This window comes from Dendropsophus ebraccatus, chromosome 13 (genome assembly GCF_027789765.1).
Source record: "Dendropsophus ebraccatus isolate aDenEbr1 chromosome 13, aDenEbr1.pat, whole genome shotgun sequence".
Lineage (NCBI taxonomy): Eukaryota > Metazoa > Chordata > Amphibia > Anura > Hylidae > Dendropsophus > Dendropsophus ebraccatus.
The window spans coordinates 81,241,953-81,269,031 of record NC_091466.1 but is presented as its reverse complement, the minus strand read 5'-3'; the positions used below and the strand labels follow the sequence as shown (position 1 = coordinate 81,269,031).

The following is a 27,079-nucleotide window of genomic DNA, read 5'->3' as shown; positions in this document are numbered from 1 at the left end:
CTGTGCTCAGAGTGCGGTTAGACGCAACAATAAACCTATATGTCCCTGCTCGCTCCCCTGCTGCCACTTCTGCTGTCCTGGGGTCAGTCTTGCTGCCCTGCACCTCCTTGTGTCTTCCTGCTCAGCCAATCAATGACTAGGGGGTGGCACACCGCGGATAGCAAGCACTCGTATAGCAGTAAAAGTTGTGTGTGAAAAACAAAGTACTTCTTCACTGCCTCCACAGGATTGAAGAGAATATGTTGTAGCCAGGTGCTGCTCAACACAGGTTCTTGATTGTAGAGTTTTTTGAACGCCTCTATGTAAGCAGAAGTTCTCGAGCGCCTCTATACAAGCAGAGGTTCTTAATCCATTCATCATCATCAGCGTGAGTGCCTCTATATAAGCAGAGGTTCTGGAGCGCCTGTAAATAAGCAGAGGTTCTGGAGCGCCTCTATATAAGCAGAGGTTCTGGAGTGCCTCTGTATAAGCAGAGGTTCTGGATTGCCTCTGTATAAGCAGAGGTTCTGGAGCGCCTCTGTATAAGCAGAGGTTCTGGAGCGCCTCTATATAAGCAGAGGTTCTGGAGCGCCTCTATATAAGCAGAGGTTCTGGAGCGCCTCTATATAAGCAGAGGTTTTGGCAGTTTGCTTCCATCATTCCTCCGGAAGGCTCCAGACCAGCAATGATCTCGTTTGTTATTGGACCATATGTAAACAACATGAAGTTCATTGTTTATTGAGAGCGATTGTTCACGATTGAGGCCAGCCGATCTTTTCAGGAGAGGACGTCTCAGCAAGTATACCCCGAGATCAGACTGTACAAGGCTCAAAGAACTCTCCAGACCTCTGTTACAAAAAAGTCGGCTGAGCCTCAGTTATGAGTCCCAAACCACGGGACTGGCCAGACATCCCTCCAGGGAAGGACCTAGCGCGGAGGTGGGGGGTGGAGTCTCTGTACAGGAGACGTTTGCTACATCCTTCCCTGGAGGGATGTCTGGCCATTCCCGTGGTTTGAGACTCATAACTGAGGCTCCGCTGACCTTTTTGCATATTGATGTTTCTTAGGGGTCAATGCATCTTGGTTGTCACAAGGTGTTTTTCTTTGGCCGGTCTCCATGAAATCTGCGATCTGTTTGCCGTATCAGTTACATGTTAGACGATTGACAGCCAGGCAGAGCCATGTGATCTGATGATGTGTCAAAAGTGACTTTAAAGGACAGTAAAATTACAACAAACCAATAGATCAATGGGCGGATGAACAGTCGTGGCCATTAATAGATTCGTGGAGTCTTCTGGGAGTTGTTGTTCATCTGAGGTTGAAGTTTCCTTGTTTACACACACACACACACTGGGATAAAAAGGATTTAGTCAGTCACCAATAGTGCAAGTTCCACCACTTAAAAAGATGAGAGGGGCGTCTGTAATAGACACCATATGTAGACATCAACTATGGGAGACAAAATGAGAAAACAAATCCAGAAAATCACATTGTCTGTTTTTGTAAGAATTTATTTGCAAATTATGGTGGAAAATAAGTATTTGGTGAGTAACAAAATTTCAACTCAATCCTTTGTTCTGTATCCTTTGTTGGCAATGACAGAGGTCAGACGTTTTCTGTAAGTTCTCACAAGGTTGGCACACACTGTTGTTGGTACGTTGGCCCATTCCTCTATGCAGATCTCCTCTAGAGCAGTGATGTTTTGGGGCTGTCGCTTGGCAATACGGACTTTCAACTCCCTCCAAAGGTTTTCTATAGGGTTGAGATGTGGAGACTGGCTAGGCCACTCCAGGACCTTGAAATGCTTCTTACCAAGCCACTCCTTCGTTGTCCTGGCGGTGTGCTTTGGATCATTGTCATGTTGAAAGACCCAGCAGCCACGTTTCATCTTCAATGCCCTTGCTGATGGAAGGAGGTTTGCACTCGAAATCTCACAATACATGGCCCCATTCATTCTTTCATGTACCCGAATCAGTCGTCCTGGCCCCTTTGCAGAGAAACAGCCCCAAAGCCTGATGTTTCCACCCCCCCCATGCTTTACAGTAGGTATGGTGTTTGATGGATGCAACTCAGTATTCTTTTTCCTCCAAACACGATAAGTTGTGTTTCTACCAAACAGTTCCACTTTGGTTTCATCAGACCATAGGACATTCTCCCAATACTCTTCTGGATCATACAAATGCTCTCTAGCAAACTACAGACGGGCCCGGACATGTACTGGCTTAAGCAGTGGGACACGTCTGGCACTGCAGGATCTGAGTCCCTGGCACTGGCGTAGTGTCTTACTGATGGTAGGCTTTGTTACATTGGTCCCAGCTCTCTGCACTTTATTCACTAGGTCCCCCCGCGTGGTTCTGGGATTTTTGCTCACCGTTCTTGTGATCATTTTGACCCCACGCGGTGAGATTTTGCGTGGAGCCCCAGATCGAGGGAGATTATCAGTGGTCTTGTATGTCTTCCATTTTCTAATTATTGCTCCCACAGTTGATTTCTTCACTCCAAGTTGGTTGTCTATTGCAGATTCAGTCTTTACAGCCTGGTGCAGGGCTACAATTTTGTTTCTGGTGTCCTTTGACAGCTCTTTGGTCTTCACTAGAGATAAGCAAACCGGGTTCGAGTCGATCCGAACCCGAAAGTTCGATATTTGATCAGCTGGGGCTGCTGAACTTGGATAAAGCTCTAAGCTTGTCTGGAAAACATGGATACATCCAATGACTATATCCATGATTTCCACATAGCCTTAGGGCTTTATCCAAGTTCCGCAGCCACCGCTAATCAAATGCCGAAAGTTCGGGTTCGGATCGACTCGAGCATGCTTCGCTTATCTCTAGTCTTCACCATAGTGGAGTTTGGAGTCTGACTGTTTGAGGGTGTGCACAGGTGTCTTTTTATACTGATAACACAATGAGTGGAGGAAAGAGGAGACTCTTAAAGAAGAAGTTACAGGTCTGTGAGAGCCAGAAATCTTGATTGTTTGTAGGTGACCAAATACTTATTTTCCACCATAATTTGCAAATTCTTACAAAATCAGACAATGTTCTTTTCGGGATTTGTTTTCTCATTTTGTCTCTTATAGTTTTAAGTGGGAGAACTTACACTATTGGTGACTAACTAAATACTTTTCCCCCCCACTGTATGTGTGTATGTGTATATATATAATATATATTATATATACCCCTCTGAAATGTAACTGATGTGGTAACCCCCTCCAGGCTGATCCAACTGTGCTGTAATGTGTATATATATATATATATATATATATATATATATATATATGTAATATGTGAGGTCTCCACATGCCTGTATGACCTCCCTACAAGGCCCGGGCATGCTACTGATGAGGTGTATGACCTCCCTACAAGGCCCGGGCATGCTCCTGATGAGGTGTCTGTATGACCTCCCTACAAGGCCCGGGCATGCTCCTGATGAGGTGTATGACCTCCCTACAAGGCCCGGGCATGCTCCTGATGAGGTGTCTGTATGACCTCCCTACAAGGCCCGGACATGCTCCTGATGAGGTGGCTGTATGACCTCCCTACAAGGCCCGGGCATACTACTGATGAGGTGGCCCATGGTCTCCTGAGGGATCTCCTCCCAGACCTGGACTAAAGCAGCCGCCAACCCCTGGAGAGTCTGTGCTGCAACGTGATGTTGGTGGATGGAGGAGACATGATGTCCCCGATGTACTCAATGGGATTCAGGTCTGGGGAACGAGAGGCCAGGCCATCTGTAGACGTCGGGCCCTCCTTACCTTACCATACCATCCTCAAGAAGTTGCTTTCTAACTGTTTGTACAGACACATGCACATTTGTGGCTGTGGGGGGTCATTGTGCAGGGCTCTGGCAGGGCTCCTCCTGTTCGTCCTTGCAAAATGGCAGAGGTGGCGGTCCTGCTGCTGGGTTGTTGCCTCCTACGGCCTCGTCCATGTCTCCTGGTGTACTGGCCTGTCTCCTAGTAGCCTCTGGACACTACGGCCTCCTTCATGTCTCCTGGTGTACTGGCCTGTTCACTAGTAGCACCTCCAGCCTCTGGACACTACAGCCTCCTCCACGTTTCCTGGTGTACTGCCCTGTCTCCTGGTATCTGCTCCATGCTCTGGACACTACCGCCCCCCCCCCTCCTCCTGGTGTACTGCCCTGTCTCCTGGTATCTGCTCCATGCTCTGGACACTACCGCCCCCCCCCCCCCCTCCTCCTGGTGTACTGCCCTGTCTCCTGGTTACACCTCCATGCTCTGGACACTACGGCCTCCTCCATGTCTCCTGGTGTACTGGCCTGTTTCCTGGTTACACCTCCAGCCTCTGAACACTATGGCCTCCTCCACGTCTCCTGGTGTACTGGCCTGTCTCCTGGTTACACCTCCATTCTCTGGACACTACGGCCTCCTCCACGGCTCCTGGTGTACTGGCCTGTCTCCTGGTTACACCTCCAGCCTCTGGACACTACGGCCTCCTCCACGTCTCCTGGTGTACTGGCCTGTCTCCTGGTTACACCTCCAGCCTCTGGACACTACGGCCTCCTCCACGTCTCCTGGTGTACTGGCCTGTCTCCTGGTTACACCTCCAGCCTCTAGACACTACGGCCTCCTCCACGTCTCCTGGTGTACTGGCCTGTCTCCTGGTAGCCTCCAGCCTCTGGACACTACGGCCTCCTCCACGTCTCCTGGTGTACTGGCCTGTCTCCTGGTAGCCTCCAGCCTCTGGACACTACGGCCTCTTCCACCTCTCCTGGTGTACTGGCCTGTCTCCTGGTAGCCTCCAGCCTCTGGACACTACGGCCTCCTCCACGTCTCCTGGTGTACTGGCCTGTCTCCTGGTAGCCTCCAGCCTCTGGACACTACGGCCTCTTCCACCTCTCCTGGTGTACTGGCCTGTCTCCTGGTAGCCTCCAGCCTCTAGACACTACGGCCTCCTCCACGTCTCATGGTGTACTGGCCTGTCTCCTGGTGTACTGGCCTGTCTCCTGGTGTACTGGCCTGTCTCCTGGTAGCTCCTCCAGCCTCTGGACACTACGGCCTCCTCCACGTCTCCTGGTGTACTGGCCTGGCTTCTGGTAGCCTCCAGCTTCTGGACACTACGCTAACAGACACAGCAATCCTTCTTGCCACAGCTCGCATTGATGAGCCATCCTGGATGAGCTGCACTACCTGAGCCACGTGTGTGGGTTGTAGAGTCTGTCTCATGCTACCACAAGTGTGAAAGCTCCAGCATTCAAAATTGACCAACACATCATCAGAAAGCCTAGGTAGTGAGAAGTGGTGTGTGCTCCCCACCTGCAGAACCCTCCGTTATTGAGGGGGGCTGGTGATTGCAGGTGACTGTGAGTGTCAGTCAGTGCTGCTTCCTGGGTGCACAGTCTGATGTCACAGAAGTTTGAGTGACTTGGAATTCTATTGTGATGTTTAAGTGTTCTCTTTATTTTTTTTGAGCAGTTTATAAACGCACAAACATCCATAAGTACATATACACAAACAAATGCACACATCCAAGTACAAACATACACACATAGGTAAATACTTACATATAAACTTATACACACAAAAAAACTTTTACAAATAAGTACATACATACACGTACAAACATACACAAATAAGTATATACATATACACGTACAAACATACACAAATAAGTACATACATATACACGTATGTATGTACATACATACACACAAACCCATGCACACACCCATATACATACACACATACGTACAAACATACATAAGTACATACATACATACATACATACATACACACACGTACATACATATACACATACATAAGTACATACATACGTAGGTACATACACATACATAAGTATATACATACATACATACATACATACATACATACATACATACACATATACATACATAAGTACATACCTACATACACACACATATGTACATACACATACATACACACGCTGTGGTAAGCTCATAGTCCGGCTGTAGGAGGATTTGGTGGGATCCAGTGGGGGCAGATGTGTTCACAGTACATAATGCTACACCCCACGATCTGAGAGGCCATAACAGTTATCTGGATCATGACCCCGCTGAGGGTGTTCTCTGTCTTTGGTCTTTTATCGAGCTATCAGGTAGAATGTTTCTCTGTGTGGGACCCGGACCGCCATCTTTCTTCCTTGTGCTTGGTTATTTTGGGCAGATTATATATTAGGGTACATATTGTATATTTGATTCTCCAGCGCTGGATTTGCTCCCTGGGGGCAGACACCTCTACAGGTACCCCAGAGGGTCATAGCTTCTAATGCAATGTTAAAAAGAGAAACTCTGGTCCGGCTCCCCTATTCACTTAATATACTTCTTATAGTCTCGTGTGACCTCTATAACAACCTTCACTGCTAGTGTACAGGCAGCATATGTAGTACAGTATCTTGGTCTGACCACTAGGGGCAGTACTGCACACAATGCTTATATTTAGGAATATTCCTCATAGTTTACTGATGTTACTATGATGACTGTGAATTGCTCTAAAGGTCACAGTGACAAATGCAATGATAGAAGCAACCCCGCAAGATGAGGACGGGGACTGACGTCTCCCACACAACTTACTCACATCTCCAGTCATCATTAAAGAGGAAACCTCTGACAAGAAGGACCCCAAATTGTGTTACAAAATGGAGATTCCACAGCCCAATCCTCAGCTGAGTGCCCAGCTCTGCAGTGTGGACCATGAGAATGTCCCGGGTGCCAAAACGCTGTGGGACATCTCCAGTGTATGGTCTATAAGGGCCATCCCCACGTCTGCCCTCACTTTGGGTCATCCCTGGGTTCACCCGTCACTGTGGGCTGCCCCGTGTCTCTCATCACTATGGGCCTTCCCCGGGTCTTCCGTTACTGTGGGCTTTTCCCGGGTCTCCCATCACTGCAGGTCGCTCCCGGGTTCACCTGTCACTGTGGGCTGCCCCTGAGTCTTCCTTCATTGTGGGCCGTCCCCAGGTCTCCTTCACAATGGGTCTTCCCCGGTGTTCCATCACTATGGGGCGTCCCTGGCTCTCCCATCACTGTGGGCCACCCCCATGTCTTTTATCACTGTGGGCCGCCCCGGGTTTCTCATCGGTATGGGCCGTCCCTGCATCTCCCGTCAATATGAGCCGTCCCTTGCTCTCCTGTCACTTTGGGCCACCCCCATGTCTTCCGTCACTGTGGGCCACCCTGGGTCTCTCATCACTGTGGGCCGTCCCCGATGTTCCATCACTGTGGGCCGTCTCTGGTGTATGCTCTATAAGGGCCATCCTCCCTGGTGTCACATTTCATGCCAGACCTCATCCATGTTTTCTGTGAACAATGTCTGATGTCAGCAGTAAAGCACATGTTAATGGCTAATTTTCTCCTTCTCACAGAGGCGTCCATCTTGAGCTATGATGGCAGTATGTATATGAAGATAGTCATGCCGGTCGTCATGCACACAGAAGCTGAGGACGTTTCGTTTCGGTTTAAGTCTCAGCGAGCCTACGGACTGCTGGTGGCCACCACGTCCAGGGACTCTGCAGACACTCTGCGGCTGGAGTTGGATGGAGGGAAAGTTAAACTCACGGTTAATTTAGGTATCGTATGGGTCCTTCCTCTCTTCGGGGATCGGGATTCCATGTCAATGTCTTTCTGTTTGCTCTTTTTTTGGCCGCAGTATATATTTGTCCATGGTATCACCAGTGCATGGTCCGGTTCAGCCACCCTCCTGACATGACCCGATGACCTGTGTGGTCCGAGGACAGTCCTTACCTTGTTACATTGTGCGGGCGCTGGCACTGTGTTGGGGGTGACACTCCCTGCACTTAGCCAACCCCTCCAGTAACACAGGAGTGGTGAGACCCCCATCCTGAAGCTCCCAGCACCCAACCATGCTGTATATGGGTAATCGGCACTGAGCTTGGCCGCCTTTTACCCCCGTATCAGCACTCGTGGCCGCCTTCCATCCTGTTTGTGTGCTGGGGTCAGAGGATGGAAGCAGATGGGTCTCTGTAGCTTCACCGGCCCTGCAGATATTCTTCTGCCGTCCATTCTTTTCTCTGCCAATCTTTTGTCATCTCTCTATCTCACCAGTCTTGTTCTTCTTTCACCCAAATCAGTCTCCTAAAGCCTTCGGTGTTGCTGCCGGTGGTGTCATACATGGAGACTGTGTTGGGTCGTCTCTGTCTTTGTCACCATTCAGTGCCCTTTGCCTAGTGTGATGTTCGTGCTCCGTCTGTCTGTGTTTTTTAAGTTTTTTAGCCTTGTTCCATCATCGGCCATGTTACCTCAAAAGATGGCACTCACTACCCTTCAAAGGCCTGAAGCCTGCGGCCCGTACAGCAAACAGCCTTGAGAACAGAGCGTGTGGAGCAGCATTTAGGGGTGTGCACAACCCCACAATGTCCAACCCATAGTAGATGTCTCGAATGGAGACAATATTCTAGCCAAGACTTCACTTATGGGAAGATCAGAACCCCCACTATCTTTCCCCTCCCTTCTTACCCAGCTCCCTCATCATACTGGAGCGATAGCGCTGAGCCCCCCTCCCCCTACTGACGGTGAAGACTCTCTCCCCCTTCCTTGCCCGTTCTCCTCTATTTCCATCCCTCTAAACACTTCTCCTCTGTCCTAGTCATTGCCGCCTCCCCCACTCTGATACCCACTCTCTCTCCCCTCTCCCTCCTCTTCCTCTGATCTCCACTCCCCCTCCTTCTCCTTTGATCCTTGCTCCACCTCCTCCTTTCCCCCTTCCTCCTCCTCCTTCCCCTCTGATCCTTGCTCCTCCTTTCTCTTTCTCACCCCCTCCACCTTCTCCTCCTCTCCATTTTGATTCTCGCTTCTCCTCCTTCCCCTCCTCTGATCCTATCTCTTCCTCCCCCTTCTCCTCCTCCTCCCTCTTTTGATCCTTGCTCCCCCTTTCCTCCACCCCCTCTGATTTTTGCTCCTCCTTCTCCTCCCCCTTCTCCTCCTCCCCCCCTCTGATCCTTGCTCCTCCTCCTCCCCCCTCTGATCCTTGCTCCTCCTCCTCCCCCCTCTGATCCTTGCTCCTCCTCCTCCCCCCCTCTGATCCTATCTCTTCCTCCCCCTTCTCCTACTCTTCCCTCTTTTGATCCTTGCTCCCCCTTTCCTCCACCCACTCTGATTTTTGCTCCTCCTTCTCCTCCCCCTCTGATCCTCACTACTCCTCCCCCTTCTCCTCCTCCTCCCCCCTCTGATCCTTGCTCCTCCTCCCCCCTCTTATCCTTGCTCCTCCTCCCCCTTCTCCCCCCTCTGATTTTGCTCCTCCCCTTTTGGGGTTCTGATCCTCGCTCCCCCAGGCCCCGAACTTTGCTCTGCTTTTTTTTCCGCTCTTCTGCCCCCACTATTTGCTGATCCCACCGGTTCTCTGAGGGTGTTTGCTCCCACTTTTCTGTTGCGGTTGACGACACATAGCAAACCAAATCGCACGAAACAGCCATGAGCCGGAATATTGTTCCCCATGCAACATGTGAACCCCAATTGCTTGATGATTTCCACAGTAGCCGGGTGTTGGGGGGTGCGTTCTCTCTTGTGTATGTGGTGAGGGGCCATGATACTATACACAGCGTTTGTGTGACGGCCGCTCACCACTATGAGAAAGAGGAATGCCCCTTGTATGGGAGGCGGAGCCCTGACAGGACAGGGGGACGCCTGCTGTATATATGTGTATAGCAGTCTATACAGAGGACCTTCAGCCTCTCATATATACAGTGCCTGGAAGACACACTGAGCCCTACTACAGCCCCTTACTCTTCTATTGCCCCACATACCCCTGTAAAGATGGCTGAGGTTCTGGAGCAATGTGTTTGTGCGGTTTGCTGTTTGTACGTGGCCATTTTATAGATAAATTTGTACATGTCAGAGTGTAGCGAAAGCCAGTGGGGACCTGCCCGATCTCAGGACCCCCATGTAGGACCCCTCCATTACATGTCACACATCAGGCAGATTTGGCGCTCACACCCAGCACTATAAAATGGCCACTGTTGTTGCGTGTGTCTGTCCCCGGAAGGGTGGACCTCACTGTTTTTGGATGACTGCAGCTGTAACCTTGAAGGATACGAATTCATCTTTCATTTATTTTTTCCCATCTAGACTGTATCAGGATAAACTGTAACTCCAGTAAGTTTCTACCCTCAATCTCATTATGTTCTATCTCATGCTCTTATTGTATGATCTGTGACTGACATGGTGAGCTCTGGGTGTCTGCGCCTCTGGGGGCTGCTTTGGGACAGGCCTGACACCTAGTGGTCACACCGCAAACTGCACACATGCTGCACACTATAACCATGTATCCACCCTGCAGCCTGTGATGATACAGCTTGTGGCTGACCCGCTGAGGACATGTTGGCTTCTGTAGTTCAGCCACAGGCTAGTGTAGACATACACACTCTCTGAAGAATGTGGGGACCTCTATCATGTCCTCAGAGTCCCCCCCCCCCCACACACCTATATGTAGTGCTGATACATCAGCTGCTGCGGGCCCTGATGTTATCCCAAGCTGAAGGTAAGTGGCTGACATCGGCGGGGTTCACAGGTAAGTGCTCATCTTTGCCTAGGCCAGACATAGTCATAGTTACATATTATGGGTTAAAGGAGACAAATGTCCATTAAGTTCATTCATTGTGTCCAAACGTTCTCTACAATGACGCCACTGACCCTAGGAGGACTGAAGCAGGATCCCATCTGTCAGGGGAAATCACGGTCACAGGAGACGCCGTAACTATAACCTGTCTGATTGTCGGGTCCGTATAATGGACGTCCAGGGGTTGTGTCTACAGGACGTTTCAGGGGTCTGTATAATGGACGTCCAGGGGTCGTGTCTGCAGGATTGGTCAGGGGTCCGTATAATGGACGTCCAGGGGTCATGTCTGCAGGCTGTGTCAGGGGTCCGTATAATAATAGACGTCCAGGAGTCCTGTCTGCAGGACGTGTAAGGGGTCCGTATAATGGACGTCCAGTTGTCATTTCTGCAGGACGTATCGGGTCCGTATAATAATAGACGTCCAGGAGTCCTGTCTGCAGCACGTGTAAGGGGTCCGTATAATGGACGTCCAGGAGTCCTGTCTGCAGGATGTGTCAGGGATCCGTATAATGAACGTCCAGGAGTCCTGTCTGCAGGACGTGTAAGGGGTCCGTATAATGGACGTCCGGGGGTTGTGTCTGCAGGATGTGTCAGGGGACCGTATAATGAACGTCCAGGGGTCGTGTCTGCAGGTCGTGTCAGGGGTCCGTATAGTAATAGACGTCCAGGGGTTGTGTCTGCAAGATGTGTCAGGGGCCGTATAATAATAATTGTCCAGGGGTCGTGTCTGCAGGACGTGTCAGGGATCCATATAATGAACGTCCAGGAGTCGTGTCTGCAGGATGTGTCAGGGATCCGTATAATAGACGTCCAGGGGTCGTTCTGCAGGATGTGTCAGGGATCTGTATAATGAACGCCCGGGGGTCGTGTCTGCAGGATGTGTCAGGGGTTCGTATAATGAACGTCCAGGGATCGTGTCTTCAGGACGTGTCAGGGGTCCGTATAATTATAGACGTCCAGGAGTCCTGTCTGCAGGACGTGTAAGGGGTCCGTATAATGGACGTCCAGTTGTCATGTCTGCAGGACGTGTAAGGGGTCCGTATAATGGATGTCCAGTTGTCGTGTCTGCAGGACGTGTCAGGGGTCCGTATAATGGACGTCCAGTTGTCGTGTCTGCAGGATGTGTCAGGGGTCCGTATAATAATAATTGTCCAGGGGTCGTGTCTGCAGGACGTGTCAGGGGTCCGTATAATGGACGTCCAGTTGTCGTGTCTACAGGATGTGTCAGGGGTCCGTATAATAATAATTGTCCAGGGGTCGTGTCTGCAGGACGTGTCAGGGGTCCATATAATAAGAATTGACCAGGGGTCGTGTCTGCAGGAAGTATCAGGGGTCCGTATAGTAATAGACGTCCAGGAGGCGTGTCTGCAGGACGTGTCAGGGGTCCGTATAGTAATAGACGTCCAGGGGGCGTGTCTGCAGGACGTGTCAGGGGTCCGTATAGTAATAGACGTCCAGGGGGCGTGTCTGCAGGACGTGTCAGGGGTCCGTATAGTAATAGACGTCCAGGGGGCGTGTCTGCAGGACGTGTCAGGGGTCGTATAATAATAGACTTCCAGGGGTCGCGTCTGCAAGACGTGTCAGGGATCCGTATAATGAATGTCCAGGAGTCGTGTCTGCAGGATGTGTCAGGGGTCCGTATAGTAATAGACGTCCAGGGGGCGTGTCTGCAGGACGTGTCAGGGGTCCGTATAGTAATAGACGTCCAGGGGGCGTGTCTGCAGGACGTGTCAGGGGTCGTATAATAATAGACTTCCAGGGGTCGCGTCTGCAAGACGTGTCAGGGATCCGTATAATGAATGTCCAGGAGTCGTGTCTGCAGGATGTGTCAGGGGTCCGTATAATAGACGTCCAGGAGTCCTGTCTGCAGGACGTGTCAGGGGTCCGTAAAATGAACGTCCAGGGGTCGTGTTTGCAGGACGTGTTAGGGGTCGTATAATAATAATTGTCCAGGGGTCGTGTCTGCAAGACGTCTCAGGGGCCGTATAATAATAATTGTCCAGGGGTCGTGTCTGCAGGACGTGTCAGGGGTACGTATAATGGACGTCCAGGGGTCGTGTCTGCAGGACGTGTCAGGTGTCCGTATAATGGACGTCCAGGGGTGTCTGCAGGATGTGTCAGGGGTCCGTATAATAGACGTCCAGGGGTCCTGTCTGCAAGATGTCAGGGGTCCGTATAATAGATGTCTAGGGGTTGTGTCTGCAGGACATTTCAGGGGTCGTTTCTGCAGGATGGGTCAGGGGTCATGTTCGCAGGATGGGTCAGGGGTAGTGTACCGTGCTCAGCATCCTATGGTGCAGTGTACAGTGCTGAGTCTGAGCGGCATATGGTGCAGTACACAGCATAGAGACATCCTGAGTGCTAATAGGGAAGCAGCAGGGCGCAGCATAGAGACTGAGAGCGAACAGGGAAGCAGAAGGGCGCAGCATAGAGACATCCTGAGAGCTAACAGGGAAGCAGCAGGGGGCAGCATAGAGACTGAGAGCTAACAGGGAAGCAGCAGGGGGCAGCATAGAGACTGAGAGCTAACAGGGAAGCAGCAGGGCGCAGCATAGAGACTGAGAGCTAACAGGGAAGCAGCAGGGCGCAGAATAGAGACATCCTGAGAGATAACAGGGAAGCAGCAGGGGGCAGCATAGAGACATCCAAAGAGCTAACAGGGAAGCAGCAGGGGGCAGCATAGAGACATCTTGAGAGCTAACAGGGAAGCAGCAAGGCGCAGCATAGAGACATCCTGAGAGCTAACAGGGAAGCAGCAGGGCGCAGCATAGAGACATCCTGAGAGCTAACAGGGAAGCAGCAGGGCGCAGCATAGAGACATCCAAAGAGCTAACAGGGAAGCAGCAGGGCGCAGCATAGAGACATCCTAAGAGCTAACAGGGAAGCAGCAGGGCGCAGCATGGAGACATCCTGAGAGCTAACAGGGAAGCAGCAGGGCGCAGCATAGAGACTGAGAGCGAACAGGGAAGCAGCAAGGCGCAGCATAGAGACTGAGAGCGAACAGGGAAGCAGCAAGGTGCAGCATAGAGACTGAGAGCGAACAGGGAAGCAGCAGGGGGCAGCATAGAGACTGAGAGCTAACAGGGAAGCAGCAGGGCGCAGCATAGAGACTGAGAGCTAACAGGGAAGCAGCAGGGGTAGCATAGAGACTGAGAGCTAACAGGGAAGCAGCAGGGCGCAGTATAGAGACTGAGAGCTAACAGGGAAGCAGCAGGGGGCAGCATAGAGACTGAGAGCTAACAGGGAAGCAGCAGGAGCAGCATAGAGACTGAGAGCTAACATGGAAGCAGCAGGGGGCAGCATAGAGACTGAGAGCGAACAGGGAAGCAGCAGGGCGCAGCATAGAGACTGAGAGCTAACAGGGAAGCAGCAGGGGGCAGCATAGAGACATCCTAAGAGCTAACAGGGAAGCAGCAAGGGGCAGCATAGAGACTGAGAGCTAACAGGGAAGCAGCAGGGGGCAGCATAGAGACATCCTAAGAGCTAACAGGGAAGCAGCAGGGAGCAGCATAGAGACTGAGAGCTAACAGGGAAGCAGCAGGGCGCAGCATAGAGACTGAGAGCTAACAGGGAAGCAGCAAGGGGCAGCATAGAGACTGAGAGCTAACAGGGAAGCAGCAGGGCGCAGCATAGAGACTGAGAGCTAACAGGGAAGCAGCAGGGCGCAGCATAGAGACATCCTAAGAGCTAACAGGGAAGCAGCAGGGCGCAGCATAGAGACATCCTAAGAGCTAACAGGGAAGCAGCAGGGGGCAGCATAGAGACATCCTAAGAGCTAACAGGGAAGCAGCAGGGGGCAGCATAGAGACTGAGAGCTAACAGGGAAGCAGCAGGGCGCAGAATAGAGACATCCTGAGAGATAACAGGGAAGCAGCAGGGGGCAGCATAGAGACTGAGAGCGAACAGGGAAGCAGCAGGGCGCAGCATAGAGACTGAGAGCTAACAGGGAAGCAGCAGGGGGCAGCATAGAGACATCCAAAGAGCTAACAGGGAAGCAGCAGGGCGCAGCATAGAGACATCCTGAGAGCTAACAGGGAAGCAGCAGGGCGCAGCATAGAGACTGAGAGCGAACAGGGAAGCAGCAAGGCGCAGCATAGAGACTGAGAGCGAACAGGGAAGCAGCAGGGGGCAGCATAGAGACTGAGAGCGAACAGGGAAGCAGCAGGGGGCAGCATAGAGACTGAGAGCGAACAGGGAAGCAGCAAGGTGCAGCATAGAGACTGAGAGCGAACAGGGAAGCAGCAGGGGGCAGCATAGAGACTGAGAGCTAACAGGGAAGCAGCAGGGCGCAGCATAGAGACTGAGAGCTAACAGGGAAGCAGCAGGGGCAGCATAGAGACTGAGAGCTAACAGGGAAGCAGCAGGGCGCAGTATAGAGACTGAGAGCTAACAGGGAAGCAGCAGGGGGCAGCATAGAGACTGAGAGCTAACAGGGAAGCAGCAGGGGGCAGCATAGAGACTGAGAGCTAACAGGGAAGCAGCAGGGGGCAGCATAGAGACTGAGAGCTAACAGGGAATCAGCAGGAGCAGCATAGAGACTGAGAGCTAACATGGAAGCAGCAGGGGGCAGCATAGAGACTGAGAGCTAACAGGGAAGCAGCAGGGGGCAGCATAGAGACATCCTAAGAGCTAACAGGGAAGCAGCAGGGAGCAGCATAGAGACTGAGAGCTAACAGGGAAGCAGCAGGGCGCAGCATAGAGACTGAGAGCTAACAGGGAAGCAGCAGGGCGCAGCATAGAGACATCCTAAGAGCTAACAGGGAAGCAGCAGGGCGCAGCATAGAGACATCCTAAGAGCTAACAGGGAAGCAGCAGGGCGCAGCATAGAGACATCCTAAGAGCTAACAGGGAAGCAGCAGGGGGCAGCATAGAGACTGAGAGCTAACAGGGAAGCAGCAGGGGGCAGCATAGAGACTGAGAGCTAACAGGGAAGCAGCAGGGGGCAGCATAGAGACTGAGAGCTAACAGGGAAGCAGCAGGGGGCAGCATAGAGACATCCTAAGAGCTAACAGGGAAGCAGCAGGGGGCAGCATAGAGACATCCTAAGAGCTAACAGGGAAGCAGCAGGGGGCAGCATAGAGACATCCTAAGAGCTAACTGTCGCAGTCGCTTTATTACAGACAAAAATGCAAAAAAAATTTTGGGCTCCTTTACACGGCCTGATTATTGGACAGGAGAGTTTTAAAAAACGCTTCTTTGTCTGATCATCCTCTGTAAAAGTAACAGCGATCAGCAGAAAAATGTCCGATTCTCAGCTGATCACATCTGTGGGCTTTAAAATATGTAATTATTTGCTGCACATCTTCCAGTGTAAACAGGATGTGCGGCCAACAGCAATATATTTAAATGGCCACATAAACAATACAGTGATTGTTCATGCAGCCCGACTGCTCGATGTAAAAGGTCCCTAAAGGGCCCTATTCCATGGAACGATTAACAGCTGTATTCGGCCGATATCGGCTGCTACAGACGATAATCGTCCCGTGGAATAGAGTGCAACGATCAGCCGACATCGTTCATGTCGGCTGATCGTTGCAGTCGCTTGTTTTTTAACATGTTGAAAAACAAGCGACTGATACAGTAACGATCTGCTGCCGTCGCTCCGTTGAATAGGAGCATCGGCAGCAGACGCTGCTGTATGCTATGAGCTGCCTGGACGATCAGCGATCCTCCGAGCAGCCCCCTCCCCCGCAGCTCCTCGCCGCCCCTCTCGCACTCACCCGCTCTCTGCTGCTGCATTGAATAGCGGCGACAGCGAGCGGGGAACGAGGAGCAAACGAGCGCTACGAGGCTCATGAATCAGAGCGGAGCCTGGCACTGTACCCATTGTTGTGTTCAGGTTTAGTCCTCTGTGTCTATGCAGTGACGGCCACCAGGATGTGCTGTGTCAGAGTTAGAGATGAGTCAACCTGGAGCAGCTGGAGTCCATCCGAACCCGAACTTTCAGCATGTGATTAGCGGTGGCTGCTGAAGTTGGATAAAGCCCTAAGGCTATGTGGAAATCATGGATATAGTTATTGGCTGTATCCATGTTTTCCAGACAACCTTAGAGCTTTATCCAAGTTCAGCAGCCCCAGCTAATCAAATACCGAACGATCGGGTTCGGATCGACTCGTAGCCAGTTCGTTCATCTCTAATCAGAGTCCGTGCGCACAGAATTTTTCAGGGTAATGGCGATTTCCCACAGCGACCACGTTCTCCAGGCCGCTACATTCAGGAGCGAAGGAAAATCATCTGCCGGGGAATATCAGAATTTATTATTAGCTTTTTTCTCAAACACGACTTTAATGAATCAGCCAGACGGGGGCAGAAAGTGAGCCACATAAAAGAACTTCAGACACTTCATCTTCATCTTCAGGAGCCAACCTGGATGTGATGTGGGAACAAGTGGGCAGGAACCCCATCTCTCGTCACCAAGATTGAGCCACTTTCTATGGAGTTGATTCTCCTCGGGGCGCAGAGCATTGTTCATGCTATGCCAGGAACATTGGGCAGAGACTCTGTGTCTGAATGTCAGGCTGTGCAGGAGCGGAGTACTGTCCTCTTACATCTCCTGTTCTCACTATAATAGGTTCTGTTACATTGTGCTGATACCACAGATCCTGATCATCCCTAAGGGGTTGTCCCGACTTAGAAAAACATAGCTGCTTTCTTCCAGAAACAGCACCTCCCCTCTCCTCAGGGTGGTATTACACGGGCCGATGGGGACCCGATAATACCTCTAAACGAGCGCCGATCTGCTAGATCGGCGCTCGTTTACTGGGCCTATTACACAGGCCGATTATGGTTTAACAAGGGCTGCAGGGACGTCGTTACCGTTGTCCTTGCAGCCTTTGTTTAAACTATATATATACCTATCCAGGTGGCAGGGCTCCTCTTCCTCTGTGCTTCTCCCTGGGTCCCGCACGCTCCAGCTTTAGGGTAGCTTAACACGTACCATATCGCTGCGTTTTTATCGTTGCGTTTTTGCTGTGATTTTTACATGCGAGTTTTGATTTTCACATGAAAATCATGTGAAAATCAAAACGCGCATGTAAAAAACTCACCAAAAAGGCAGCGATACGGTACTGAAGTCACCCTTACAGCGGCTTGTCTCAGCTGACAGGCCACTCAGCCAATCACTGGCCGCAGCGGTCCCGGTCTGTGATTGGCCGAGAGGCCTGCCAGCTGAGACAGGCCGCTGTGAAGCTGGAGCCTGCGGGATCCGGTGAGCTCAGAGGAAGAGCAGCCCTGCAACCTGGATAGGTATGTATTCCTCTTTGCACATCGTCAGCGTCGGTGGCGCACTGTTGCTACACGTAGCGGTGTGCGGTCAGCGCCCGACGATTATAGGTCAGAACCTATATCAACGATCAGCCGATGACCATGATAATCGGCTGATCGTTGTCTTCATTACACAGAACTATAATCAGCCAGATAGGGCCGATTATTGTTCCGTGTAATAGTACCCTTAGGGTGCATGCACACTACGGTATCCGTGCTTATGACCCACTGTGGATTCCGTCGCTAGTACCCGCTCATAGTGGCGCACGTCTCTGCCTTTGCTATAAACACCGGGCCGATTCCGACGTAAGAAGTGACATGTCAATTCTTTCAACGGGTGGCCGTCTGTGCCTAGAATCTATGGCACAGGTGGAGATGCGCGGCCAGCGATAGAATGCGCAGTGGCCTTTCCGCGCGTATTCCTGAGTGTGCATGCACCCTTAGTTTGGATGTAGTGTCGTCCCCTTAAAGGGAAGGGAGCTTTTAATTTTGTGATCTGTGGGTCGGTCTGGGGGACCCCCTTCTTGGGGATTTTGTCGGATGTTGGGTGCAATTATAGCTTATCGTGATTTAGTGGACGGGTGAGGAACTGTTGAGCTCATTGAGAGGTTTCGAGAGGGTGCTGGCTCGTTTACGTTGGGCCCTACCGAGGAATTGAGTGAGACCTTTTCTCTCTTATTTATACATACTTAATTCATTATATCTATATATAGGTCTTTTTTTTTTTTTTTTTTTTTTTTTTTTTTTTTTTGTATAAGGACGATTAGAAGGGTGTCTTATAAGGTCTGAAGTCTCCTTAGGGGGGACGGAAGCCAATGGACAATCTTTAATTTATTTACATAAATATGCGAACTCACTGTTTAAAAGGGGTCCAGGGGAGTAGTAATGGCTTAAAGGGTAACTAGACAGATCCTGGGTGCTATGCGAAACCCTGGCCTTATGGACGTGTCCAACAGATGAGACGCGAGGCGGTAATAGCTGAATACTAGAGGTTCATTGTTGTTGAGCTTTGAACTCTCCGTGGAATTTAAGTAACATAAAATGGATTACGGAAATATGGGTTTTGTATCTGTTCTTATTTTCTTTTTGTTTGTTTGTTTCTGTTCTTTTAAATATTATTTACTGATTAGAGATTGGGTCCTCTATTCACGGTAGTTTGGATCTTCGTGTCTGACTGGTCGGTTGGCCATCTTGGGGTTTACGTGGGCTTGCATTTCGTCCCCGTTGTATAGCTATAGATTAAGGGTTAAGGCCTTCTGGATGTCTTCTTGATATGGATGGGGTCTACCCACATTGGCCTACAGTATACCTAAATGTTTTATATGAAGGGATCTGGTTAGATATATTTCGAGGTGTTAAGTATTTATAGACATCACCCCTGCTCTGATACAATATCTCTTTGACTCCTTTGATGGATTTGTTAATTTCTATTGTGGGTTCTCCTTCAAAGAGTTTTGTTTGTTTGAAGTATGTTTTTATATTCGGTATTGTAATTATTCTGCTTTTTCTAAAGATAAATATTAAAGGGAAGGGAGCTGAATAGCACACACATCCTAAAGACAAGGGTGATGCTGTTTTGTGCAAGAAAGTAGCTGTGTTTTTTCTAATCATGATTAACCCCCTTAATGCTCAGGATCTCCCTTTCCCTTCTAAGACAGAGGATGCTGAGAACTTTCAGCACAGGCAGCATCTCTTTACCCCCAGAAGCTTAGAGAGGGCGGCAGCTGGACAGCATGCCAGAAGAGCAGATGCCAGGGGGCAGTATGACAGGTTGGTTTTCCATGGGGCTATTTGAGGTTTTGAACCCAGTGCTAACACTGAGCCTTCTACTATTTGGTGGCATAGAGGGGCCTAACCTCTAAATGGGGGAACAGAGGGATTTATCTTGTATATAAGGGAACAAAGTGGACCTAACACTAGATGGGGGTATAACACTATATGGGGCCACTTGAGTGCCTAATTGGGGTTTAGAGAGGCAAAATTCTATATGGCAGCACAGAGGGGGGTCTATAATAGTGGATGCAAGTGGGGAAACAAAGTGGGCACTATTACTGTATGGGAAAATACCAATAGCGAATAAGAACAGAGGTGAGGGTGGTGTTGGAATGAATAGCCTATAATGTTTCTCCATCAGATTATGTGGAGTCATCATCAGGAGGAGATGTCTTGATGTCTGAGCCAGATGGAGAAAAAGAGAAGTAAAAGATTCCGATCAGAGAAAGCATCACCTATGATTCACTTAGAGAGGACGCCCCCTCTAAGTCTCTGGATTTAAAGCCACTGCAATCACTTTTAAGGAGGAGAGTTGGGGATAGTTAGGCTATGGAGGGCCCCAGGCACATTCTTTGTGCAGGGCCTTATGCAGTCTATGTCCGCCCCGGCTCATGATCTACTGAGACTACTCTGCTATCCAGAGATCCTGCCTTTTGTTCCAGATAGAAAACTGATAGTGTGGTGCCACCTAGTGGCTAGATCATGCATTACAACTGTTATTAAGTAAATCTGGCCGCTACCTATTAAATGAGGAGAGCCAAAGTATGACAGGAGGAACTCCATAAAGACATATAAAAAAATATATGTATATTAGGATGAAGCTTGTCTAAACATTGGAAGAGGGGAATACAGAACAGACAGTGATAGTTCCTTATACTGTGGAGCGGTGACATTGGGTGTAGGAGGGTGATATATAGTGTGGGAGTGGTGGTGACATTGGGTGTAGGAGGGTGATATATAGTGTGGGAGCGGTGGTGACATTGGGTGTAGGAGGGTGGTGTATAATGTGGGAGCGGTGACATTGGGTGTAGGAGGGTGGTGTATAGTGTGGGAGCGGTGGTGACATTGGGTGTAGGAGGGTGGAGGTGTATAGTGTGGGAGCGGTGGTGACATTGGGTGTAGGAGGGTGGTGTATAGTGTGGGAGCGGTGGTGACATTGGGTGGAGGAGGGTGGTGTATAGTGTGGGAGCGGTGGTGACATTGGGTGGAGGTGTATAGTGTGGGAGCGGTGGTGACATTGGGTGTAGGAGGGTGGAGGTGTATAGTGTGGGAGCGGTGGTGACATTGGGTGTAGGAGGGTGGAGGTGTATAGTGTGGGAGCGGTGGTGACATTGGGTGTAGGAGGGTGGTGTATACTGTGGAGCGGTGGTGACATTGGGTGTAGGAGGGTGGTGTATAGTGTGGGAGCGGTGGTGACATTGGGTGTAGGAGGGTGGTGTATAGTGTGGGAGCGGTGGTGACATTGGGTGTAGGAGGGTGGAGGTGTATAGTGTGGAAGCGGTGGTGACATTGGGTGTAGGAGGGTGGTTCATACTGTGGGAGCGGTGGTGACATTGGATGTAGGAGGGTGGAGCTGTATAGTGTGGGAGCGGTGGTGACATTGGGTGTAGGAGGGTGGAGCTGTATAGTGTGGGAGCGGTGGTGACATTGGGTGTAGGAGGGTGGAGGTGTATAGTGTGGGAGCGGTGGTGACATTGGGTGTAGGAGGGTGGTGTATAGTGTGGGAGCGGTGGTGACATTGGGTGTAGGAGGGTGGTGTATAGTGTGGGAGCGGTGGTGACATTGGGTGTAGGAGGGTGGTGTATAGTGTGGGAGCGGTGGTGACATTGGGTGTAGGAGGGTGGTGTATAGTGTGGGAGCGGTGGTGACATTGGGTGGAGGTGTATAGTGTGGGAGCGGTGGTGACATTGGGTGTAGGAGGGTGGAGGTGTATAGTGTGGGAGCGGTGGTGACATTGGGTGTAGGAGGGTGGTGTATAGTGTGGGAGCGGTGGTGACATTGGGTGTAGGAGGGTGGTGTATAGTGTGGGAGCGGTGGTGACATTGGGTGTAGGAGGGTGGTGTATAGTGTGGGAGCGGTGGTGACATTGGGTGTAGGAGGGTGGTGTATAGTGTGGGAGCGGTGGTGACATTGGGTGTAGGAGGGTGGTGTATAGTGTGGGAGCGGTGGTGACATTGGGTGTAGGAGGGTGGTGTATAGTGTGGGAGCGGTGGTGACATTGGGTGTAGGAGGGTGGTGTATACTGTGGAGCGGTGGTGACATTGGGTGTAGGAGGGTGGTGTATACTGTGGAGCGGTGGTGACATTGGGTGTAGGAGGGTGGTGTATACTGTGGAGCGGTGGTGACATTGGGTGTAGGAGGGTGGTGTATACTGTGGAGCGGTGGTGACAGTGGGTGTAGGAGGGTGGTGTATACTGTGGAGCGGTGGTGACATTGGGTGTAGGAGGGTGGTGTATACTGTGGAGCGGTGGTGACATTGGGTGTAGGAGGGTGGTGTATACTGTGGAGCGGTGGTGACATTGGGTGTAGGAGGGTGGTGTATAGTGTGGGAGCGGTGGTGACATTGGGTGTAGGAGGGTGGTGTATACTGTGGAGCGGTGGTGACATTGGGTGTAGGAGGGTGATATATAGTGTGGGAGTGGTGGTGACATTGGGTGTAGGAGGGTGGTGTATACTGTGGAGCGGTGGTGACATTGAATGTAGGAGGGTGGTGTATAGTGTGGGAGCGGTAATTGTGAGTGCGGTAGCAGTGGTGTATGGTTTATGAGGGCTGGTCTACAGTATGGAAGGGTGCTGTAGGTTGTGGGATAGTGGTGAACAGTATCAGAGCGCTTTCAATAGGTATAGAAGGATGGTGTACAGCGTGGGCGGGAGAGCGGTGGTGGGGTACAGTGGGAGGGTGATGGGAGGGAGAGCGGTGGTGGGGTACAGTGGGGGTGGGGAAGCGGTTGTGGTGTGCAGTGTGGGAGGGGGAGCGGGAGCGGTTGTGGTGTGCAGTGTGGGAGGGGGAGCGGTTGTGGTGTGCAGTGTGAGAGGGGGAGAGGTTGTGGTGTGCAGTGTGGGAGCGATGTATTGTGGCAGGGTGTGTGCAGCCTGGGCCATCAGGGCTTGAAGGAAGGGCAGTCCTGGGCTGTATAGGAATCGAGGGTCTGTGTCTCATAGTGGGGCTGTCAGACTGACACGTCTCCTGCCTGTACACCAGCAGCGCTGACTCACATACATAATGGCCTGATTCTGGGATGTGTGCGGATACTGTGGCTCAGTGCACATTACTCAGCACAATATAGGGACAATGGTGGTAGTATACAGCACTGTGCTGGGGGCCCTGGCTACATGCTTCCTCTGCTCAGAGATACCAAAATATACCAAAAAACACTAAATGAGCATGACTTCCTTAATTCAAAAATACTCCTTTATTAATAAAAATATAAAGTGAAAATGTCATACATAAAAAATGAGGGAAAAGGTGATGACAGTACAAAAATCCAGGGGATACAAAAACAAGTATGGGTTAAAAGACTATTTGTGTAGATATATTGCATATACAAAGGGCGCAAATTAGTTGATAATACAAATAACACAATCCCAATAAGACTATCATTCTAGGTGCATCAGTGCATATATAGCTCATTCTCTAGACACGAATGGGATCTGTAAACGTAACACACATAAATTTGCCACCGGCCCGAAAGAAATTACTGTAAGATATTATAATGCAGATTATCCAGTCTTACCCATATTGCTGTTCCCCTGGCACACCCTCTGCTCAGAGATAAATGATGATCATGGAGATGATCATATCTGTAAGAGCGGTCACACTATGGGGTATATACTGTAAGAGCGGTCACACTATGGTGTATATACTGTAAGAGCGGTCACACTATGCTGTATATACTGTAAGATTGGTCACACTATGAAGTCTAGACTTCATAGTGTGACCAATCTTACAGTATATACAGCATAGTGTGACCGCTCTTACAGTATATACACCATAGTGTGACCGCTCTTACAGTATATACCCCATAGTGTGACCGCTCTTACAGTATATACACCATAGTGTGACCGCTCTTACAGTATATACCCCATAGTGTGACCGCTCTTACAGTATATACACCATAGTGTGACCGCTCTTACAGTATATACCCCATAGTGTGACCGCTCTTACAGTATATACCCCATAGTGTGACCGCTCTTACAGTATATACCCCATAGTGTGACCGCTCTTACAGTATATACACCATAGTGTGACCGCTCTTACAGTATATACCCCATAGTGTGACCGCTCTTACAGTATATACCCCATAGTGTGACCGCTCTTACAGTATATACCCCATAGTGTGACCGCTCTTACAGTATATACACCATAGTGTGACCGCTCTTACAGTAGACAGTTATACCCTACATACAGCAAGGAACATCAGTTACCCCCACTTTATAAAACAAAGTATATTTTCCCTAAAGTGACGCTGCCCCCCATTCTTGATGAGGACATCTCTGCCCCCCGTTTCTGGGTGAGGACGTCTCTACACATCTGTGAAGCCTAAATCCTGCAGTTTTGATACCTTTATTATTGATTTCTTTGTCCAGCTCCACTAAGCCCCACCCATATTGGCACCGTAGGTCCCGACCCCTCTGCGGCCAGTGCAATGGGCCTAGACCTTTAGGCTTGCCCTTTCCAACGGCCGCTGAGGGGCGGGGGCCTAGACGCCAATGGTGGTGTTAAGGGGTGGCTCCTATGTTGCCGCTGTGGGTGGGGCAAAGTGGCACTGTGCATGTCAAGCCCCGCCTTGGTGGCACAAACCACTATGGATAAAAAGCTTTGAAAATTCATTACAAGTACGAAAATAAAGGGCCTTTTACACAGGCCGATTATCATGCAAAAAAAATCGTTTAAAATTAAGTGATAATCTTCTGGTGTAAATGCGGCCATAATGAAATTATGAACAAAGAATGATGTGGAGTATAATGTATAGTGCATAACCATGATAACACTGCTGCAGTTTGTAGATACAGAATGGAGCTGCAGATCCCCATGATGCAAGAGCGTAGTACAACAGGCTAGAATAGAGAAGCAGAGCTGCTGTCAGAGGGCTGGGGTTGTGGTTAATGGTGAGGATTCTGAGCAGAGACTGGTTGCAAGTGATGTGTAAGAAGCTTAAAGTGGTTGTAAGTGACATTGGAGAAGATTCATCTGTTTGCTAATAACACTAAAGTCTGCAATAGGGTCGATATGCCTGGAGGTGTGTGTAACAGGGCTGTGGAGTCGGTAAGCCGCAGCTTCGACTCAGACTCCTGAATTTTATCAGGACTGACTCCGACTCGGACTCCTGCTCCTTGATAAATGGCCGGTCAGATACCAGGGGAGATATCTATCACACCGGCTCAGCAGCTTCTCCCTAATGTCCGACATGATCCTGGGGAGACTTCTGAGGGAATATATACTGTATATACAGCAGCTTCTCCTGTGTGTGCAGAGGATGCCGCCAGTCTCCAGCCTCCATGTCCTGAACTACTCACAACTAGACTAGATGGAGCAGGGGGGCTTTTCCTGCTGACATCTTCTATGTTTCTAACTGAATATTCACCACAGAAACACAGAAACACTGCCAGATCCCTGTAATATAGAGGTCAGACATACTGATATACAGGGGGTCACACATAGTGATATAGAGAGGGGTCACACATAGTGATATAGAGGGGGGTCACACATAGTGATATAGAGGGGGGTCACACATAGTGATATAGAGGGGGGTCACACATAGTGATATAGAGGGGGGTCACACATAGTGATATAGAGGGGGGTCACACATAGTGATATAGAGGGGGGTCATACATAGTGATATAGAGGGGGGTCACACATAGTGATATAGAGAGGGGTCACACATAGTGATATAGAGGGGGGGTCACACATAGTGATATAGAGAGGGGTCACACATAGTGATATAGAGAGGGGTCACACATAGTGATATAGAGAGGGGTCACACACAGTGATATAGTGAGGGGTCACACACAGTGATATAGAGAGGGGTCACACACAGTGATATAGAGAGGGGTCACACATAGTGATATAGAGGGGGGTCACACACAGTGATATAAAGAGGGGTCACACATAGTGATATAGAGAGGGGTCACACAGTGATAGAGAGGGGTCACACACAGTGATATAGAGAGGGGTCACACACAGTGATATAGAGAGGGGTCACACACAGTGATATAGAGAGGGGTCACACACAGTGATATAGAGAGGGGTCACACACAGTGATATAGAGAGAGGTCACACATAGTGATATAGAGAGAGGTCACACATAGTGATATAGAGAGGGGTCACACATAGTGATATAGAGGGTGTGACGTCCCACACTCCACCAGGAGTACGGGAGGTCAGCTGGGTATTGATTTACACCGCCACCCTGTCCACGTGGGCACAGGAAGACTGGTAAAGCTGCCACCAGCTTCTCGTTAAGATATAATAATACTATATCGGGCCAGAAGTCAGCCCTGAGAGATAGCAATAGCTGGCGAACAAGGACGTGTGGGTACGTTGATCGAGACAAAAGAACAGCCACAGATTAAATAGGATCTTTAATTGCCTTAAGGGCGCACTAAACAACACACAATATACACAGAATAATATATACAGTGGCCAGAGACAAAGTACAGGTGGTAGCACAGACAGTTTTGGCAATTGGTCGTTACCGTAATTTGGGTGGTAAAGCGAAGCATGGGAGGCGTGTGCTTGCTGCGTTGGTTTTCAGGAACTTCATTGACCTATCGTCATGGCCTCCCCGGACAAAGAACAATGGGTCCTGCCTGGCCCCTGGGATATATACACCTGGCCGACACGCCCCCCTCCCAGGTGTGGGCTGGTCTCAGCTACTCCCCCTTGGGCTTACAGCCCAAAACCCTATAACCCCAAAGTGGGTCATATCTTCCTAACACTGGGTCATAGCGAGATGGTTCTGGTACCTTTGGGTCTGGCTGGGCCCCTAGAACGTTTGGAGACCAAACACGACTCCTTTACCCAGCTCGGTCTACCAGTTCTCCGTATCTCCCTATCCCGGGCTCCTAGAGAGGAGTGAAATGCAGAGGGACGTTCGGGTGGGTCAGACGATTCAGAAAATATACTTTTCATATGGCCAGGCCGCACAGAAATTCTATAACTCATTATGGAATTATGGTGCCACTCAGTCTGGAGATATTTGCTCTGATCTAGGTAGGGGAATTTGTTATCACAGTTTTTGGATGCCTGCTGGCCTCCAGGAGTGATACTTTTCACACTTAGGGACCTGGAGGGCTTTGGACACTAGACCCCCCTGCGGAGTATGGCTTCCTGGCAGATGGTGAGCCATGGGCTTTATTGATATATAGTTACATCAATATATTGATGAACCATACTCCCTTTTCCTCACAGAGGGGTCACACATAGTGACAGAGAGGGGGGGTCACACATAGTGATATAGAGGGGGTCACACATAGTGATACAGAGAGGGGTCACAC

General features: G+C 50.2%; 1 protein-coding gene across 7 annotated transcripts in view; it reads left to right on the top strand.

Moving 5' to 3' along the window:
• The window catches only part of NRXN3 (neurexin 3), a 427,584-nt gene that overhangs the window by 133,742 nt on the left and 266,763 nt on the right, over positions 1-27,079 (top strand). For 6 of the 7 annotated variants that reach the window (XM_069951290.1, XM_069951289.1, XM_069951288.1 and 3 more), the window contains exons 7-8: positions 7,338-7,541; positions 10,057-10,083. In XM_069951290.1, the coding sequence (XP_069807391.1) occupies positions 7,338-7,541; positions 10,057-10,083 (231 nt within the window). The remainder of the gene's footprint in view (positions 1-7,337; positions 7,542-10,056; positions 10,084-27,079) is intronic. The other variant, XM_069951286.1, reaches the window with a different exon arrangement.